The sequence below is a fragment of the Rhinatrema bivittatum genome, chromosome 3 (genome assembly GCF_901001135.1).
Source record: "Rhinatrema bivittatum chromosome 3, aRhiBiv1.1, whole genome shotgun sequence".
NCBI classification, from domain to species: Eukaryota; Metazoa; Chordata; class Amphibia; order Gymnophiona; family Rhinatrematidae; genus Rhinatrema; species Rhinatrema bivittatum.
In genome coordinates, this window is record NC_042617.1 from 140,729,508 (window position 1) to 140,750,469 (window position 20,962).

At 43.5% G+C, this 20,962-nt stretch overlaps 1 protein-coding gene across 4 annotated transcripts in view; it reads left to right on the top strand.

Annotated features, from left to right (window-relative positions):
• The window catches only part of RALGAPA2 (Ral GTPase activating protein catalytic alpha subunit 2), a 1,327,630-nt gene that overhangs the window by 206,194 nt on the left and 1,100,474 nt on the right, over positions 1-20,962 (top strand). For all 4 annotated transcript variants that reach the window (XM_029593760.1, XM_029593759.1, XM_029593761.1 and 1 more), the window contains exon 8: positions 5-143. In XM_029593760.1, the coding sequence (XP_029449620.1) occupies positions 5-143 (139 nt within the window). The remainder of the gene's footprint in view (positions 1-4; positions 144-20,962) is intronic.

Consider the following 20,962-nt stretch of genomic DNA (forward strand, 5'->3'; position numbering starts at 1 on the left):
GAAGGCTGCCAGTTTAGAGTGGAGGAATAAGGAGAACCAAGACACTGGTTTTAAGTTCCTGTTTTCCTTATTTAGAAAATATTACCTTCCTCATATATTTCCATCCTTTACTAAACTAACAAACCTGTACAAGCCTGTGCTTGGTAAGTAATGTCTTTTCTTATATTTTTTTGTGGAAGAGTTCAACCTTACAAATTAGTGATTGATATGTTTCCTTTTCCTTCTGCTTCACAAATCAAGAATATATGCATTTAGTCCCCTCATCCAGCAATTGAAAGCAGAGTTGTTTTTATGTTTTGTTGACCTCACATGTTTGTATGTCAGAAATAGAACAGGAATAGCCAGTGTTTTCTGCCTCCAGCTACTGGATGGATGGTTGTGGACAAGTCTCTGCCCAGTTCTTTGACATTTTGCTTTTAAAGCTATTTTTGGGGTGTGTTATATACCTCCTGTACTAATCCTGTGAGTTTGATTATTCCTTAGGGCCAAGCTTCTGTGGATCTGTGTTCTCTGCAGTGAGGCAAACATGAATAAGTTTAGTAGCGCCCTATTCTTCGGTTTGTGATAATTTGGTTGACCATTTCGTTTTCTCTTTGAGCAAGCACTCTTGCTAAGGGAAAGACTGTCTGCCTATGTCCTCTTAAGTTTGCCTATGTAAGGGTAAGTTGCATTTATTTTTGTCCTGGAGGTTTGATACCAGACCGTTAGAATTAATGGCTGATGAGAACTTTCGCTGCACATCCTGCGAATCCAAATGTACCTTAGACACGAACAGTTTTGTGTGCAGAGCAATGGAATCAGGAGAGACCTCAAAGGCTGTTATTCCCCTCCAAAAGGCACCCTGTTGAGCCGGGAGCTTCCTCAAAGTAGCACCTAATATTCTCCTGAGTTTTGCAGAGGCTGTTGACTATGAGAATTTGGCCATTGAAAAAGTTACAATGGCCATTTTGAAACCACTGCGGTCAACTGCAGCCTCAGTTAAGGGAAATGTAATACACATGCAGGAGCTCCCTGGGTTTTTGGCAGAGGAAATACTTCAGCAGGGCACCCCATAGGAAGAGGCTATGGCTGCCAGTGTGGATTACTCGACAGAATTAAGTTTCTTCATCTGGCATTTCAGACTCAGGGGGCTACAGAGGAGTTTCTCCAATTGTCCTCATTTTTTATTCAGGGAAAGTCAGAAAATAGCAGAGTAACTGTAGAGGATACACATTTGCTTCTGATTCTTATGTACTTGAAACTGTAATCTGCCAAGATTTTCAGATTGGCAGAAAAGAAATTGATTGATTAAGTAACTAAATAAATACCCTGGCTTCGGGCAATTCTCCATTTTCATAGAACAAAGAAAACTATGCTGAGAGCAGCCATGGATCCCTTGAGGAGGGGGAAATTTATCCAGGAGGAGAACAGGAGGACTCTATTAGATTTCACAACAACCCCCATACCCTGGTCCGACCACTTCATCATCAATGCCCAAATCAACCTCACTCCCCCCACCAAGATATCACCAACCCAAAGGAAAATTGTTTCCTTCCATAAACCCTGCTCTTCTGAAAACATAGCCACAGCTTTCGACAAAGCTGTAGAAAACCTGGACCTCTCAAATCCAGATGCAGCCCTTCACTCCTGGAATCATATAACCAAATCCATAGCCAATAAACTCTGCCCCGTGCTACACAAAGAAATCCCCGTCCCTCAGAACAAAAAAAAACCCTGGTACTCCAACGAACTCCAAAGTCTGAAACAAGACCTCAGATCAAAAGAACGCCTGTGGCGCCGCCATCCCTCCACCCAACACAAAGCAGTGTATAAACTGCACAACTACCGACAAGCCACCATCATCGCCAAAAGGGACTTTCACGCCAAAAAAATTCACGACCTACAATTCAATGCCAATGCCCTCTTTTCCTACGTCAATAACCTCACCAAGACCCCCCACCCTGCCACGTCTGAAGAAAACTCCAAGAAAAAATGCGAGGATCTTGCGAATTATTTCCAGCACAAAATCTTGAACATCCTCCAACGTTTCCCCCATAACCCCATGACCACATCCCCCCCCCCTAAAAACGATAGCTCCTGCATCAAAGCCTTCGACCCCACCTCCACGCTAGAAATTGAGACCATCCTCAAAAAAATGAAACCGGCCACACACCTCCTAGACGCAATCCCCTCCAAAACCCTCCTCTCCATACCCACCACCATCGCCAAACCCCTAGCTAACTTCATTAACTGCTCCTTTACCTTCGGCAAAGTCCCAGACCCCCTCAAACTCGCCGTTGTGAAACCCCTCCTAAAAAAACCCTCCCTTGACCCCTCTGACCCAGCAAGCTATCGGCCCATATCCAATCTACCCTTCCTCGCGAAAGTCCTCGAGAAAGTAGTCAACACCCAGCTCACCGACTACCTCGAGGACCACAACCTCCTGCACCCCTCACAATTTGGTTTTCGGAAAGGCCGAAGTACCGAGAATCTCCTCTTAGCCATCACTGACACCATGCTCATCGGACTAGACCAAGGAAAATCTTACCTACTGGCCCTTCTAGATATCTCGGCAGCCTTCGACACTATCAATCATCAGATCCTTATCACACGCTTGACAGAGATAGGAGTCACCGACACAGCGCTAGACTGGCTCACCTCTTACCTTACTAACAGAGAATACCTCATAAAACTTGATAACTTTGAATCATGCCACATTCCCCTCAGACAAGGCGTTCCCCAAGGATCATCCCTTTCCTCCACCCTCTTCAATATATACCTCCTCCCCCTCTGCAACTTACTCTCAAACCTAGGCCTGGACTTCTTCCTATACGCCGATGACGTACAAATTCTCATACCCATTCAAAAAACCCTCAATGAAACCATCCTTTTCTGGGAATCTTGCCTAGTCTCCATCAACGCCCTACTAACCGACCTACACCTTGCTCTCAATGCAACCAAAACCGAACTACTCTTTATATCCAAGCAACCTGAACAAGATACCTCCACCACACCACCGCCCCCCTACATCTCCCCCACACTACCCCCCTCCGTAAGAGACCTGGGAGTCACCCTTGACCAACACCTGAATTTCAAACCACACATCAAGTCCCTCCTCAAAGCAGGTTTCTACAAACTCCAGATCCTCAAAAAACTCAAGCCCTTACTCCATACTCAAGACTTCAGATTAGTCCTACAGTCCACTATTTTCTCCAAAGTGGACTACTGCAATGCCCTCCTACTAGGCCTCCCTTTCTCCACCATCAAACCCCTACAAACTCTTCAAAACGCCATGGCTCGTATCCTTACTAACACACGTAAAAGAGAGCATATCACACCCATCTTAGTAGACCTACATTGGCTGCCCATCCAGTTCCGCTCCCAATACAAAACCCTTACTATTCTTCACAACACCCTCTACAATAACAACTCCCCCTGGCTTAAAGAAATGCCCCACTTCCACCTCTCCACCCGCCAGACTAGATCCACCTCCACAGGCACCCTCCACACTCCCCCCCTCAAAATTGCCCGCCTATCCACCACCAGAGAAAGAGCCTTTACCATCGCAGGCCCCGCCCTCTGGAATTCCCTCCCCACATACCTCCGTCTTGAACCCTCCCTAACCATCTTCAAAAAAGGCATTAAGACCTGGCTCTTCCGACAGGCTTACCACTGCTCCAGCCCCTCGTAGTCCACCCCCCCAATCGCTCCCCCCTGTCTCTCCCCTGCCTCACCACCCTGAATCCACCCGAGCCTCACCCGTCAACCCACCCATACCCCCACCCTCCCTCCCCTTACCCTTTCCCTATACCCCCGCCACCTTCCCACCGTACTCCACTGTAACCCAGTTAAAACTTACAACCTATATGTCGAAATCAAGACTCCGTTATTACCTGCTGTAACTGCTGTAAATAAGCTAATACTTTATATATATGTGTTTAATTGTTTAATAAGTTATCTATATAATCCACCATAACTGCTGTAATTAAGCTTTAATATATATCATTATATAATCTATTTATTCCTCATTAACCGCTGTAAAAAATCAACCTTGTTCTAACCTCATTAAGCAACCTATCCTGTAAATACTGATATGTTCCTTGTACCTTTCTCAGCTGCTGTCTTTCCTCCTTTACCTCTCTCCCCCTCTCCCCCCCCCTCTTTTCGCTCCTGCTCCACTCCCTGTTTTTTGTAATTTCCTCCTTTCTCAAGTTTATTGTAAACCGGCGTGATGTGCTTGCATGAACACCGGTATATTAAAAGCTGTTAAATAAATAAATAAATAAAGGATGAAATGTCTGCATTAATATCTCATGTTATCTCAGACTTGCATCTTTCGGAGAGTAAGGTTGAAGAACCTCCGGATTGGGACCAGATTTTAAAAGGTATAGAGTTAGAAACAATGATATTGTCTGAATGAGAACCCCCCCGAGCCTGGGTTTAGATTCCTAAGCTATACATCTTGCCAGTGGAATTGCTGGAATGTTTGTTCCAACAGTAAAGGGTAGTCACGATGGTGGTGGCGGTATCGAGAAAGATCACTATTTCAGTGGAAGGCAGAGCTGCATTAAAGAATCCCCAAGATCAGAAAATACAGACGATATTAAAGCATGTTTTCTCTGCAAATTTGTTTTTGCTACAAGCAGCGATTTGTGCAAGGTATGTAGCAAGGCCTTATATTGGATTCAACAGCTATCTGAAGAGGAGGAATCTGCAAGATTCCGTCTCCTTCAGCATATTTATCAGATAGCTTGTATGATTAAATAAGAGTTACAGCTCAATCTTTGGCTTTGTCAGTAGGAGCTAGAAGACTTCTGTGGCTCCACAATTGGGCAACTGATTCTTAGTCTAAGTCTCGTTTAAGTAGATTGTCCTTTCAAAGTAAATATCTCTTTGGAGACATTGGCAAAGAACTTAGGCAGGTCTCTGCACACACAGGGTGTGGAGTCGAGATAGTGGCTTGCTAGGCTTCCTGTGTGCGTCTGAACATAAGAAAATGCCATACTGGGTCAGACCAAGGGTCCATCTAGCCCAGCATCCCGTTTCCAACAGTGGCCAATCCAGGCCATAAGAACCTGGCAAGTACCCAAAAACTAAGTCTATTCCATGTTACCATTGCTAATGGCAGTGGCTATTCTCTAAGTGAACTTAATAGCAGGTAAAGGACTTCTTCTCCAAGAACTTATCCAATCCTTTTTTAAACACAGCTATACTAACTGCACTAACCACATCCTCTGCCAACAAATTCCAGAGTTTAATTGTGCGTTGAGTAAAAAAGAACTTTCTCCGATTAGTTTTAAATGTGCCACATGCTAACTTCATGGAGTGCCCCCTAGTCTTTCTACTATCTCTTTTTTTAAAATGTTCTTTTTTGCCATGTGCTGAAATGAAAATGTAAGCCCAGGCAATACCTCTCTGAGCCTGTGGTCTTACCTGGTCAGCGCACACTAGATACTGTGTTCAGACGGTCGATGATTGAGAGTGGGGGTGCGCAGTCCAGTGTGGTTTCCATTGAGGGATCCTTCTCCATTCTTGTACACCATATTCTTGTACACCATACTCTTGAGAGGGCAAGACTAGTTAAGAAGGGCTATTGGCCTTCAGTTATTAGAATGATGCTAAATTCTAAAAAGAGCTCCACTTTGCTGGCCTATGTGAGGGTTTAATGAACTTTTGAGTCCTATTGTAGACCGATTAAGTGTTTGCTATGGTGTTTGCAGATAGGAGATATTCTGGCCCTTTTGCAGAAGGTACTCGATAAATGTTTGGCTCTAAATTCATTGAAGGTTCAGGTAGCAGCTATTTCTTTCTAAGGGGGAAGAGTTAAGGGATCATATTTATCTTCTCACAAAGATGTTTTGCGTTTTCTCAAAGGGGTGAAGTGCCTTCATCCTGTTGTGGAGGTGGACCCTAGGCCCGAGCTGGGGTTAGTGCTACCTGTGAGGGAAGGCCCCCACAGATCCCCATCATCAGGAAGCCAGGCCGGACGGGAAGCAGAGGCAAACAGGGACTTCGCCAATACCAGCCCTCGTTCCCCACAGGTTGAGGCCTTGTTTGCTGGTGCCGGTTGGTCTTAGGTGGGCCTTTGCGTGGATAATCCCGAAGCGGCCAGGCGTGGAGCGAGACAAGGAATAACGATGATCCAGTCCAGGGGCCACAGCAGACAACAAGAGGAGGCAGGTAGCAAACTAATGGTCCGGTCCAGGGGTCACACCAAAGTCAGTCCAAGAGCCAGGCGAAGGAACCAAGGCAGGGCAGGAAATGGGTAATGGAACTCAAAAGTTCATTAAACCCTCACATAGGCCAGCAAAGTGGAGCTCTTTTTAGAATTTAGCATCATTCTAATAACGGGAACGAAAGACTGGAACTCAGAATCAGGAAAAACGGCAACTCAGGAACAATGCTCAGGACAAGCGAGGCGACCTGTTTCCAAGACAAGCTCTGAGTAGCAGAGCTTGCCTTAAGTACTCTGAGCCTCTGATGTCATCAGTGGGGGCCGTGGGAGCTTTCCCGCTGTGGCTCCTTTAAATCTTGGAGAGCGGCACGCGTGCATCTAGAAGCAGGACGCCGAGGAAGGCAGTGGTGGCGTGGGCCGCATGGCTGCAGGCACTGTTGGAGGAGAGACTTCCGACGGGGGGAGCCCCTCGCCACGCCAGAAGGACTGGGGAGTGTGGCAGTGGCTCCACACTCCCCAGAGGGCTGCCGACTTCTGCGAGAGCAGGAGGGATCGAGCTTGGGGTCCTGGTCTGAGGCCTCCTCGACCCGAATTCGTAACACATCCTCTATTAAAAACAATAGTACCCAGGTGCAATTTGAATTTAGTTTTACATGCTTTATCTAGAGCTCCTTTTGAACCTTTTGAACAGGCATTACTAAAGGATTTGGCTTTGAAAACTGTTTTTCTAGTGTTTAATCACTTCAGCTAGATGTATCTCAGAATTGCATTCCTTGTCTTGTAGGGCTCCATTTCTTAAGTTCATTAAGAAGTTGGTAATTCTAAGACCTATGTCATCCTTCTTACCAAAGTTTATTTCCATGTTCCATTTAAATCAAAGGATTATTTTACTAATATTTGACAAGAATGTTATGGAATCTTTACAGTTTTTATATGTAAAGAGATGCTTATTAGGATATTTAAAGTGGACTAAAAAATTTCATAAGATGGATAGACTGTTTCTGTCTGTGATACACGAAAAGGTGAGGTTGCTCTAAGGCAGCAGTTTTAAGATGGATTAAGGAAACCTTTTTTCGGCAACATTTGTTGGCAGGCAAAGAATTGCCAAAGGTCATTAAGGACCCATTCAACAAGAGTACAGTCCTCTTCTTGGGCTGAAATGGGAGCAGTGAGTTGATTGACATCTTCATGGTAGCCACTTGGATAATTTTATCCTTTTGTGAAGCATTATAAGTTGGATGTCTCGCAAGTTAAGATGCAGATTTTATGGCTTCTGTCTTAAGTGAGTTTGCAATCCTCCCACCTGGTGTAAATGGGGTTTGGTACTTCCTATATATTGATTGGTGGAGGAAAAGGAAGGTGAAATTAAGACTTAGATGATAATTTTAATTCCTTTACTTTTGCTGTATCAGTCAAGAAGCCCACCTAGGAAGCATACACTGTGCTACCTTTGTTCTTGCTATTTCTTTGTTTGATTAAATTTGTAGTGGTGGAAAAAAAAGAGAAATTTGTAAGGGGAAAAGTTCATTTTTCCAAGAATATTTAAGATAAGAACATAAGAAATTGCCATGCTGGGTCAGACCAAGGATCCATCAAGCCTAGCATCCTGTTTCCAACAGAGGCCAAATCAGGCCACAAAACCTGGCAATTACCGAAACACTAAGTAGATCCCAAGCTACTGATGCAATTAATAGCAGTGACTATTCCCTAAGTAAACTTGATTAATAGCCGTTAATGGACTTCTCCTCCAAGAACTTATCCAAACCTTTTTTGAACCCAACTACACTAACCACATCCTCTTGCAACAAATTTCAGAGCTTTATTGTGCGTTGAGTGAAAAAGAATTTTCTCCGATTAGTTTTAAATGTGCTACTTGCTAACTTCATGGAATGCCCTCTAGTCCTTCTATTATTCAAAAGTGTAAATAACCGAGTCACATCTACTCATTCAAGACCTCTCATGATCTTAAAGACCTCTATCATATCCCCCCTCAGCCGTCTCTTCTCCAAGCTGAACAGCCGTAACCTCTTCAGCCTTTCCTCATAGTGGAACTGTTCCATCCCCTTCATCATTTTGGTTGCCCTTCTCTGTTCCTTCTCCATCGCAACTATATCTTTTTTGAGATGCGGCGACCAGAATTGTATACAGTATTCAAGGTGCGGTCTCACCATGGAGCGATTATAGAGGTATTATGACATTTTCTGTTTTGTTAACCATTCCCTTCCTAATAATTCCTAACATTCTGTTTGCTTTTTTGACTGCTGCAGCACACTGAGCCGACTATTTTAAAGTATTATCCACTATGACGCCTAGATCTCTTTCTTGGGTGGTAGCTCCTAATATGGAATCTAACATTGTGTAACTACAGCAAGGGTTATTTTTCCTTATATGCAACACCTTGCTGTTGTGAGGCCCGATCGCGATTGCACGCGACCGGACCCCCCTACCTCCTCCATGCGGCCCGTCCAAGGTCTTCTTCCCGGTGGTCCGCGGCGCACGGGCCGCGGCGCGACGACAGCTACCCTCCGAGGAGCAGCGTCAGAAAAACCGCGGCTGGCCCCGCCTCTTAAAGGGGCCGGGACGCGGAATAGAGGCCGGCCCCGGAAGATGACGTCATCAGGGAGGGGAATTTAAACACCCTCAGTGAAGGTTTGGACGCCTTCACAGCAGGTCCCTGTGTTTGGTTGTTTCCTTGTGCTGCTTTATCTCCTGGTTGGACCCTGCTGTTTTGCCTGCCACCTGCCTTGACCCCGGATTGGACTTGGACCCTGCTGTTTTGCCTGCCGCCTGCCTCGACCCTTGCCTGATTTCTGGACTGTGTGTTTGCCTGTTCCTGACCTGAACCCGGATACGTTGTGGCCCAGCTGAGGTCACCGAGGGCTTGGCTGTTATCGGGATTTCCACCTTCCGGATGTGAAGTTCACCAAGTTCCCGCAGGTGGGTGTTCTCTCGCCCCGGGTCAAGGGTCCACTACTATAACACTTGCACATGTCCACATTAAATTTCATCTGCCATTTGGATGCCCAATCTTCCAGTCTTGCAAGGTCCTCCTGTAATGTATCACAATCCGCTTGTGATTTAACTACTCTGAATAATTTTGTATCATCCGCAAATTTGATAACCTCACTTCTCGTATTCCTTTCCAGATCATATATATATATATATAAAAGCACTGGTCCAAGTACAGATCCCTGAAGCAGTCCACTGTTTACCCTTTTCCACTGAGAAAATTGACCATTTAATCCTACTCTGTTTCCTGTCTTTTAACCAGTTTGTAATCCACGAAAGGACATCGCCTCCTATACCATGACTGTTTAGTTTTCTTAGAAGCCTCTCATGAGGGACTTTGTCAAATTCCTTCTGAAAATCCAAATACACTATATCTACCGGTTCACCTTTATCCACATGTTTATTAACCCTTTCAAAAAAATGAAGCAGATTTATTAGGCAAGACTTCCCTTGGGTAAATCCATGTTTACTGTGTTCAATTAAACCATGTCTTTCTATATGCTCTATGATTTTGATCTTGAGAATAGTTTCCACTATTTTTCCCGGAACTGAAGTCAGGCTCACTGGTCTATAGTTAGCCGGATCGCCCTTGGTGCCTTTTTTAAATATTGGGGTTAATTGGCCACCCTCCAGTCTTCAGGTACAATGGACGATGTTAATGATAGGTTACAAATTTTAACTAATAGATCAGAAATTTCATTTTTGAGTTCCTTCAGTACCCTAGGATGCATACCATCCGATCCAGGTGATTTGCCACTCTTTAGTTTGTCAATCTGGCCTACTACATCTTATTTATTTATTTCGGATTTTATCTTCCAGGTTCACAGTGATTTCGTTCAGTTTGTCTGACTCATCACCCCTGAAAACCATCTCAAGGACTGGTATCTCCCCAACATCCTCATTAGTAAACACGGAAGCAAAGCATTCATTTAGTCTTTCTGCAATGGCCTTATCTTCCCTAAGAGCTCCTTTAACCCCTCGGTCATCTAATGATCCAACAGACTCCCTCACAGGTTTCTTGCTTCTGATATATTTTAAAAAGTTTTTATTATGAGTTTTTGCCTCTAAGGCAAATTCTCTCTTCACCTGTCTTATCAATGTTTTATGGTAAACTTGGCAATGCTTATGTTTTATCCTATTTTTTCTTCAGATGGATCCTTCTTCCAATTTTTGAAGAATGTTTTTTTTGGGTAAAATAGCCTCCTTCAACTCACTTTTTAACCATGACGGTAATTGTTTTGCCTTCCTTCCACCTTTCTTAATGTGTGGAACACATATGGACTGTGCCTCTAGGATTGTATTTTTAAACAGTGTCCATGCCTGTTGAACAATTTAACCTTTCAGTTTTTTTCTATTTTCCTCATTTTATCAAAGTTTCCCTTTTGAAAATTTAGTGATAGAGCTGCAGATTTACTTATTGTCCCCCTTCCAGTTATTAGTTTAAATTTGATCATGTTATGATCAATGTTGCCAAGTAGCTCCACCACCATTACCTCTCTCACCAAATCCTGCGTTCCACTAGGAATTAAATCTAGCTCTCTCTTGTTGATTCCTGAACCAATTGCTCCATGAAGCAGTCATTTATTACATCCAGAAACTTTGTCTCTAGAAGTCCTGATGTTACATTTACCCAGTCAATATTGGGGTAATTGAAATCTACTATACAAAAACAGTTAATAAGTATTGTGCAACGAACCACACTTATCTCACAACACACGTTGCAAAAGATTTTTTAAACTTTTATGTGCAGAAATTTATCTCACTATGTGGACCATCATACCACCCTTGGTTGATTCAGGCAGTAAGCCACGCTTTCAACCACAATGGGTCACTTTTAATCATCGGTCCGATACAGTCTTTTGTATCGGACCGATGATTAAAAGTGACCCATTGTGGTTGAAAGCGTGGCTTACTGCCTGAATCAACCAAGGGTGGTATGATGGTCCACATAGTGAGATAAATTTCTGCACATAAAAGTTTAAAAAATCTTTTGCAACGTGTGTTGTGAGGTAATTGAAATCTCCCATTATTATTGCACTACCAAATTGGTTAGCTTCCTTGATTTCTCTTAGCATTTCATCATCTGTCTGACCATTTTGTCCAGGTGGACGGTAGTATACTCCTATCACTATACTTTACCCAACATACATGGGATTTCTGCCCATATAGATTCTACTGAGCATTTAGTCTCTTGTATGATCTTTATCCTGTTGGACTGTATACCCTCCCGGACATAAAGTGCCAAACCCCTATCAAGTTGATGCTCCCTGTCATTGCGATATAATTTGTACCCTGATATAGCACTGTCCCATTGGTTATCCTCCTTCCACCAAGTCTCTGTGATACCAATTATGTCAATCTCATCATTTGCTGCTATAGGCCGCCGGCGCGCGCAAGTCCCGGGGCTTCATAAAAGGGGCAGGGAGGGGGCATATCCGAGGGTCAGGGGGCGGTTTGGGGCGGGACCGGGGGTGTGGCGCCTGCCCGGGGGCGTGGTCGAGGCCTCCGGACCAGCCCCCGGGTCAGGTGATGGCACGCCAGCAGCCCACTGGCGCGCGCAGATTTACGCCTGCTTTCAGCAAGTGTAAATCTGCCAACAAAGGTGTGGGGGGGGGTTTTAGATAGGGCCAGGGGGGTGGGTTGGGAGGGGGAAGGTGCGGGAGGGATGGAAAGAAAGTTCCCTCCGAGGCCGCTTCGATTTCGGCGCGCACCTTGCACAAATGTGCACCCCCTTGTGCGCCGACCCCGGATTTTATAAGATATGCGCGGCTACGCGCGTATCTTATAAAATCCAGCGTACTTTTGTTCGCGCTTGCGTAAATTTATAAAATCTACCCCTATAACGCTCCCATCTTACTTCTTAGACTTCTGGCATTGGCATACAGACATTTCAAAGTGTATTTTTTGTTTGTATTAACAACCTGCTTTTCAGTTGTTGAGGATAATTCAGAAATCATTAGCTTCGGTGATTTTTTACATATAGGTACATGGACTATGTTTGCTTTTAATGGAACCTCTTGTTAGGATGCCCTAACTCTCCTGTTTCATTAGTATCCTTCAAGGATACATTTCTCCGAACCATGCACTGCTGAGTGACTGTCTGCTTTCCCCCTTGTTCTAGTTTAAAAGCTGCTCTATCTCCTTTTTGAAAGTTAGTGCCAGCAGCTTGGTTCCACTCTGGGTTAAGGTGGAGCCCATCCTTTCGAAAAAGTCTCCCCTTTCCCCAAAAGTTCCCCCAGTTCCTTACAAAGCTGAATCCCTGTTCCCTGCACCATTGTCTCAACCATGCATTGAAACTCTGGAGCTCTGCCTGCCTCTGGGGACCTGCACGTGGAACAGGAAACATTTCAGAGAATGCCACCCTGGAGGTTCTGGATTTCAGCCACCTACCTAAAATCCTAAATTTGGCTTCCAGAACCTCTCTCCCGCATTTTCCTACGTCATTGGTGCCCACATGAATCACATCAGCCGGCTGCTCCCCAGCACTGTCTATAATCCTATCTACGTGACGCGTGAGGTCTGCCTCCTTCCCACCAGGCAGGCAAGTTACCAGGCGGTCTTCATGTCCACCAGCCACCCTGCTATCTACATTTCTAATAATCGAATCACCAACTATGATGGCCGCCTAACCCTTCCCTCCTGGGCAGTAGCCCTGGGAGACTTGTCCTCAGTGCGAGAGGACAATACATCACCTGGAGAGCAGGTCCTTGCTACAGGATCACTTCCTGCTACATCAGGGTGATGATCTCCTACTGGGAGACCTTTCTGATCCAAGGCAGCACTGGGGCTGCCAGACTAGATTTGAGACTTGGCTACAATGTCCCTGAAGGTCTCATCAATGTACCTCTCTGTCTGCCTCCGCTCCTCCAAGTTTGCTATTCTAGCCTCCAGAGATCGGATTCGTTCCCTGAGAGCCAGGAGCTCTTTGCACCGAGTGCACACACACAATCTCTCACCGGCAGGTAAAAAATCATACATGTGACTCATGTTCCATAGTAAGAGTGCTTCGTATTAAGAAAATTTGAGAAATTTCAATTTGTGATTAGATATAATTATATATTTTATTTAAATTCTATTTTGGTTGTTTGCAAAAATGTTAATGTAGCTTTCATAGAACAGATATAACCGGTATACTACTATTTGTGACAAACATGCGTGTGATGTCCTCAAATGATAAAAGGATTTCTGCCTCCAACTGCTGGATAAAGGGACTAAACCCATATGTTCTTGACTGGTATAGCAGAAGTAAAAAAAAAATAATCAGGTAAATCTTAATTTCAGCTTCCTTTTCCTCCACCAATCAACATATAGGAAGTATCAAACCCCATTTACACCAGGTGGGAGGATTGTTTAACATTGACACCAACATTTTTTAACTAAGCAAATAAAATCTTCTCCCATACCTAAGGAATAAAGAAAAATTGTCATAGAGAAGCTGATGTATTGAATATTCTCTGAGGGACAAGCAAGATGTTAAGTCTTCAATGGTGGGTGATATCTAATGGAGCCCAACTGGTGAAGATTATTTCAAAGCCTTTAGAAGCTTTTGGCACACTCCACTGAGAATATGCATGCCATTCTATGTCAAGGACATCACACAGGACCCATTTATGCCTGGTTTTTACATGGAGCCTAGTAGTTATGTTTGTGTTTTTTTGTTTTTTTTTTAGGAGAAATCAAAAGAATTTTGGTATGGTTCATCGTGGGGTCTCTGGTTCATGTGATTTCACTCCTCTTAAGTTTATTAGGAAGGGTTTTCTACTTTAGCAAGTGCTCTTGGTATGGATTCAAAATGTTTATCATAGATCCCCATGATGGATGGTGTCTGTCTTTATTTATTTATTTATTTGTTTGTAGTTTTCTATATACCGCGGTACGTAATGCACATCACCTCGGTTTACAGCAAACAGTAATTCAGCCGAAGGCTTTACAATGAACATAAGTGGAAAAAGCAAAGTGCTAATTTAAACAAAAACTAGGAGTATACATATCAAATACATATGTGTAACAATATTAACAAAAGTCTGTCTTGAAGGGAGTTATTTGTAAGGAAAAGGAGGGTAGGGGGAAGGGAGTCAGATCCGCGCTGCTGGTCTGACTTTCTTATCCCCCCCCTTCCCCCCATGTAAGGGAGGAAGGGGAATCAGTGGGGAAAGGGAAAGGCAAGGTAGAATAGAGGAATCAGGAGTAGGTTGAGAAGCGAAGTATGTAATTGCATGATTCCCATCCTTCAAAGAAAGGCTTTTCTAAACAGCCATGTTTTTAGGTTCTGTTTAAATTTTCGGTGGCAGGGTTCTTGGAGTGTTCATATGCAGGAAGCTGACTCTCAGAAGATGTTACCATCTCAAGCTGGTAGAAAAAGCTCTTTGGGGAAAACAGGTCCAGCCCATCTGCTTTGGAGATATATACATGGTCATAGGCCCAGGAGCTGCACCAGACACTGACAATGCATCAACATTGAGGAGGCTTTAGTCTCGCAACATGAAGCAAAGAGAGAAACCAGGGAGATGGATCCTAGTCTAGTTATCCAACTATCCTATGAAAATGAAAGATTCTTCATCAGCACTTAACATGGAGTGAAGGCTGTGAAGCATCGGCATTTGGGGAGACAAATTCTGGCTCCGACTGTAAATGCCCTGAGTGTTCCTGCAGAAAGGCCAACTCATCCTTGCTTTGATCTAGGGAATTGTGTCAACCTCCAAGGGCCCTGATACCAGCCACCAATCTTCCTCAAGCATCATAGGAAAATGTGACCATTCATCTTGCTTTCCTTGTGATTTTGGCATCGACAGTTTTTTAAGAGGAGTTTTAAACAAGGATAAAAGCAACATTGGATCACTTCTCCATATGAGACACGTCCCATTGATGCTATAATCACTGGACACTGAGGATTCTCGAGACAGCATATAGATCACCTTGTAGCTCAAGAACTCTCTGTCCTGTTGGTTTATTCAAACAGATTTGACCAGGGGAATTACCTTTCAAATTCCTCCCAACTCAAATTGGAGAAGTAGCAGGCTAAGAACCAAGGAAGCTCCTTATGACCTTAGCCAAGTCACTTCACTCTCCATTGCTTCAGGTACAAGCTTAGGTTGAGATTCATTAAGCCTTTTCTTCCATCTTGTGTCAATGAGAAAAACCTTTAATGAATCAGGTACTTAGATTGTAAGCGTTCCGTGGATAGGGAAATACCTAATGTACCTGAATGTAATTAAGCTACCAATTTAACCAAACTATTTGACCAAACCACCACCCAAAAAAAAAGTCTAATCCCCCCCCCCCCTTTTCACAGGATTAAAAAAAGTTTGGTCTACGAAGATCCTCTGTCAATTTTAAAAGTTTAATTTAGGCTGAGTCATTACTCCCAAACAGGAATACCCCTTTAGAACACTCCTTTGGAAACGACCTGTCTCTGATGGCAGAAGGCCCAGTGCTGACAGCAGAGCCAGAAATGTTGAGCTTGTCTAGACATGCTGGTCTCTGACCAGTGTTTCTACAGCAGGGAAGGTCTCCAAGAAGGGTAGCAGGATGTCAGAACTGCCCTACTCCTCCTGCTTTGGCTTGTTCTCCTTCAATCCTTCAGAGATTCGGGGTACACTCAGGATGTAAATGAGGAGATGGGCATGACAGAAACCTGTCTATATTTTTTCTATTTGATTTTTTATAATATTAGAGAGAGAATAAAAGTGAAACCTAGAATCAATTGGAGCCTAGCACCACAAGCAAAAGTAGTGGAAAACAGGATAACATACAGAGGAATGTATAGTGAAAACACGAATTATAAAAGGCCAACTGGTCTATGGCATGTCAACACACATTAAAAAAAAAATGCACTAGATAGAGAAACTGATGAGTTTGACTAGCAGGGGTATAACTTTTCAGAACCATATCTCAAATGTTGTTTTGCTCAGTTTCGTATGCTCCATAATTTTACCCCTTACCTTGGGGCCGATGCAATAAGATGTGCTCAGCGGAGCGCACTGTTAACCCGCAGTTGGATGTGGGTTGTAGAAGCTCTAACTAATCCCCTTATGCAAAAAGGGGATTAGTGCCTCTACAACGCATGTCCAATGTGGAGTGAAACGTATAGCGCTCATCACATGCAAATGCATGTGGATGAGCCTATTAGCTATTCACTCCCGATGCAAGAAAAAAATGTGCGTCCAGGATGCACATTTTTGCGATCAGAAGTTAATGCCTGCCCGGAGTAGGTGTTAATTGCTGAGCGTTCCTTAAACTAGTACAGAAAAGCAGAAACTGTGATATTAAGTAGGAGGAAAAACCAAACTAATTTAACTTAAAAAAAAAAACCAAAAAAAAAAACGCTGGCAGTTGGGTGCAGGAAACGGACACTTAACTGACAAGCGTCTGTTTCCTGAACCCCCTGGCTGTGCAGTGTTTTCTGCGCATGGTTATTGCATCGGCCCTCTTGTGAAAAATCTGATGGCAGTAATCCATATTTTAATTACAACTCACCTAAACAATTGTAATTTGCTATATGGAAGTTTCATCCAATCTCAACTTCACAGATTTTAGTTTGCACAAATATGATGGGATGTTTCCTTTTAAATATTAGATTACATGATCATATCATATTATACCAGTCTTGAACGCTTTATTTTGGTTTCCTGTTACTTTAAGAATTCAGTTTAAGATTTTATCATTAGGTTAAAGTCTTTGCAAAATTGATGCTGTCACTTGATCCACTACGTCCCTAAGTGTACCTCTGCTCTTCACAGGAGATCTTGTTGGAGGTTCTGCTCCTCACAGGAGATCTCTTTTGGAGGTCCCCTCAGTCAAGGAGGTTAGACTTATGGAAACCATAAAGGAAGCACAGACCTACTTAGCCCTCATGCTTGGAATTCTTTGACATCTGAAGTCCATAATATCGGGGACTACTTGGGTGTTTCTGAAAAATCTGTAAAACCTGCTTGTTTAAGATTGTAGTAAAATCATTTAAAAGCTGCCTTTTTATCTGTGCTTTCTCTATTAATAGTAGTATTGCTATTTGTTATTAGGGGTATATTACTGTATCTGTATTATGATTTGGTTTGCTATTTATTCTTTTGATTGTATTTTATGAGGCATGTCTTAACTGCTTAGAGCCCTTGGCTGAAGAGAAGTTGTATAAATATAAATGGTGAGTTACAAACAAATGCATCTTTTCAATTCTGTGTTGACTTTATTAACAAACGAAGACAAGTTAACACAAGTTAATATAACTGAATCTGGATAGAATAGTCATTTAATATAATCTAAGCAGAGAAATGAGATTTACCTTTTTCAGACAGGAGGGAGGGGAATTCCAAGTTGGCACTTTCCTTTTTTGGCCAGCAGGCATATAGAAAGGAGGGGAGGAGCTAGGAGTACTTATTTTTATTACGATGCAGAGGGACATGAAAAGATGATGAATTAGTACAAGTTTAGAACATGTGATCAAGCTATGCCAGTTATTAAGGTTTAAATTCTGGCAGTATAGAGGGAGAGAGGATCCTGCTGCTGGGGACCTTTTACTTTTACTAAGTTGGAAGAGAGGCTCTTTATTTTCTGAAATTGGGTAGGAGTGAGGCTTTGCCTGGGTGGGTTAGAGGGAAGAAGGGGGCATTAGGCTCCAGACATTTTTCATTACTACATTTTTTTTTTAAATATCAAGAGGGGGGAGGAAAGGGGTTGGCAATCATGGGGTGCACTTTTTAATATCAAGATTGGGTGAGGAAGGAGGAATTCCTGGATTATTGTTGGGTTTTTTTGTGCCTGGTTTTTGTATTAATTGGCAAAGTTTACCAGGTGATGCAAGCCATATTAAATCATGTCAAATCTGGGCAAGCTAGATTTAGATCTTTGATGCAATCAGTGCATTGAGTGCTGGTGCTATCGACACATAAGTCCTCAGCGCTGTCAAAGCACAAGAACTCAAAGTATCGCGTGCTAGTGACGTCGATGCCTAAGGTCTCTGTGCCACTGAAGCACAAGATCTCAAATATATCGAGCCTGAATGTCCTTGATGCCTGGAGCATCAAAACAGATTGCTTACATCATCGATGCATCAGGCCAGGGTGCTTCTGATGCAGTCATTTGCTAATGCATCAGTTACTACCATGCATATGGGAACATTCTTGGAGCAGAAGGGGATATTATTTACTTACCTCTTCCAATCTCATGAACACTTTCACCATCAAAGTTACGGGAACAAGGCTTCTACCTAGATATAAACAAAGAATAGATGCCCAAGGGTCTTTTCCAAATCTTTAATTGGTGGAGACGTATGTTAAAAAAGCCCGACTCGTCCCGAGTTTCGCCACATTCCAGTGGCTGCCTCAGGGGTTATAAATGAACATAAATATGAATACAATAAATCAAAAATACATTAAAAATCATAAAATTAATCAAAACACAAAACATTTTAGACACCAAATAAATAACTAAAAATGGTAAAAGTAATGTTAAGAACCTCACTGTTGTGAGTCTCGGCCGCGCTTACCCGCGGCCAACCTCTACCTCCTCCACGTTGCCGGCACAGGGTCCTCTTCATGGTGGGCAGCAGCGCACGGGCTGCGGCGCGATGGCCTCTGGATGTCGGGGAGCAGCGTCGGGAGAGACGCGGTGAGTCCTGCCTCTTAAAGGGGCCGCGGCGCCAAAACCAGGCCGGCCCCGGAAGATGACATCATCAGCCAGGGAAATTTAAACTCCCTCTGAGGAAGGGAAGACGCCTTTGCAACAGGTTCCAGTGCTTGTCTGCTGTTCTTCTGGCTATCCTGTTTCCTGGCTTGACATTGGATTTGGATTTGCTGCTCGCCGCCTGCCTTGGACCTTTGCCCGGATTTGGATTTCATTGCTTGCTGCCTGCCCCGATCTGAGGTTTGGATACTGTCTGACTGGCCTGACTCGGATTGGAACCCGGACTATGTTTGTTTGCTGCCTGCCTTGACCCTTGCCTGGAACTCGGACTGTGTTTGGTTGCCACCTGCCTTGACCCTTGCCTGCAACCCGGACTGTGTTGCTCGCCGCCTTCCAGCGGACTCCGTGCCGGATTGTGCTGCAGAGTTTTCCACCTTCTGGAGACGAGTACACCTGAGTGCTACAGGTGGGTGCTATCCCTCGTCCCGGTCCAAGGATCCACTACTATAACACTCACATAAAAATAAATTAATAAATAGAACATATATAAAAATGTGAAAATAAATATACATTTTTATATATGTTCTATTTATTAATTTATTTTTATGTGAGGTTGTTAATTTAACAAATAACATACATCTCCACCAATTAAAGATTTGGAAAAGACCCTTGGACATCTATTCTTTGTTTGTTTTCTCACGGCGTTGTTTGATTGCCTACCTTGCTGTTTTCTGGGCCCTTCCACCTAGATATGCCATATCCCAACTGTTCTCTGGTGCCCTGTTATATCTAATTGGTCCCCAGTACAAATTTTGCAGAGCTCAGAATATGAACAAGGAGATTTCATACTGTTATCTGAAGATGTTCCACCTCCCACACCTGGCCAGAGGGCATGTCAGCCAATGGATTAAGTGGGGCATCTGGTGAAGTACAGAATGATATACACACTCCTCCTGTATTACATTTCATGCATCTGATGAAGTGGATTCTGCTCATCGAAAGCTCATGCCTCAATAAATTAGTTAGACTAAAAGGTGCCACCTTACTCTCATTTTTGCTGCACCAGACTAACATGGCTACCCTTTTGAAGAGTTTTACTTCTCTAGCAGCTAAGGATAAGGTTTTCAACCTCTCCTTTCAGGATATCAGGGATCCTTCCACAATGAGGAGTTCAGTATCCCCAGGTTAAATGGGTACTCTGATATCCCCCACGAGGTGGTTCTAGTCCCTGAGACTCGCTGCTGAGTCCAGCCAGTTAGAGGATGTGCACCAGGAGTTATATCCCTCTGAGGCAAACAAGGACCCCTAGTTACCCTCTTCGCCATTGGGGTTCTGAATTGAGGTTCCCTGACCCCTACCTGAACCTCTGGAACACTCGAGCACCTTTTACTCCACATTTCTGGACACATTGAGCACTGTGCTCAGAGTAATGTTCATAAGGGCGCAAGGATCCTCGTGCAGATGTCTTTGGCTTTCTCCAGATTTTGAAGACACCAACAGAGCCTGCAGCCATTCCAATCCATGATATTCTTCGAGAGTTGCAAACAAAAATGTGGGGGAATCTGATTTCCTGCATCATAGTAGCAAGGAAATTAGACCTCAAGTATAGAATACAAAAATGCCCAAGCTTTGAATAGTACAACTGCCTCAAAAATCAGTTGTAATGGAATCAGCTCTTAAGAGCAAAGAAAACTATAATTTTTTCTAAGTCTTTACCAGGGAAGGGTTCCAGATTACTGGACAGTTTTTTGGCAAAAAAATATTTTAGTGCTTCATAATTAATGCACATATTTCTTCTCACCAATTCTACATGGTTCAATACTTGCATGATTTCATGCAAAAATTAAAGACCTTCCTCCTGCTTGGTGACAGCGGTTCTGCATGCCCACAGCTGAACAATTTATACACCATCTTACTCATTCCATAAGAACATAAGAAATTGCCATGCTGGGTCAGACCAAGGGTCCATCAAGCCCAGCATCCTGTTTCCAACAGAAGCCAAACTAGGCAATTACCTGGCAGATTACCAGGCATATTACCAGGCAGAACCTGGCAATTACCCAAACACCAAGAAGATCCCATGCTACTGATGCAATTAATAGCAGTGGCTATTCCTTAAGTAAATTGATTGATTAATAGCAGTTAATGGACTTCTCCAAGAACTTATCCAAACCTTTTTTG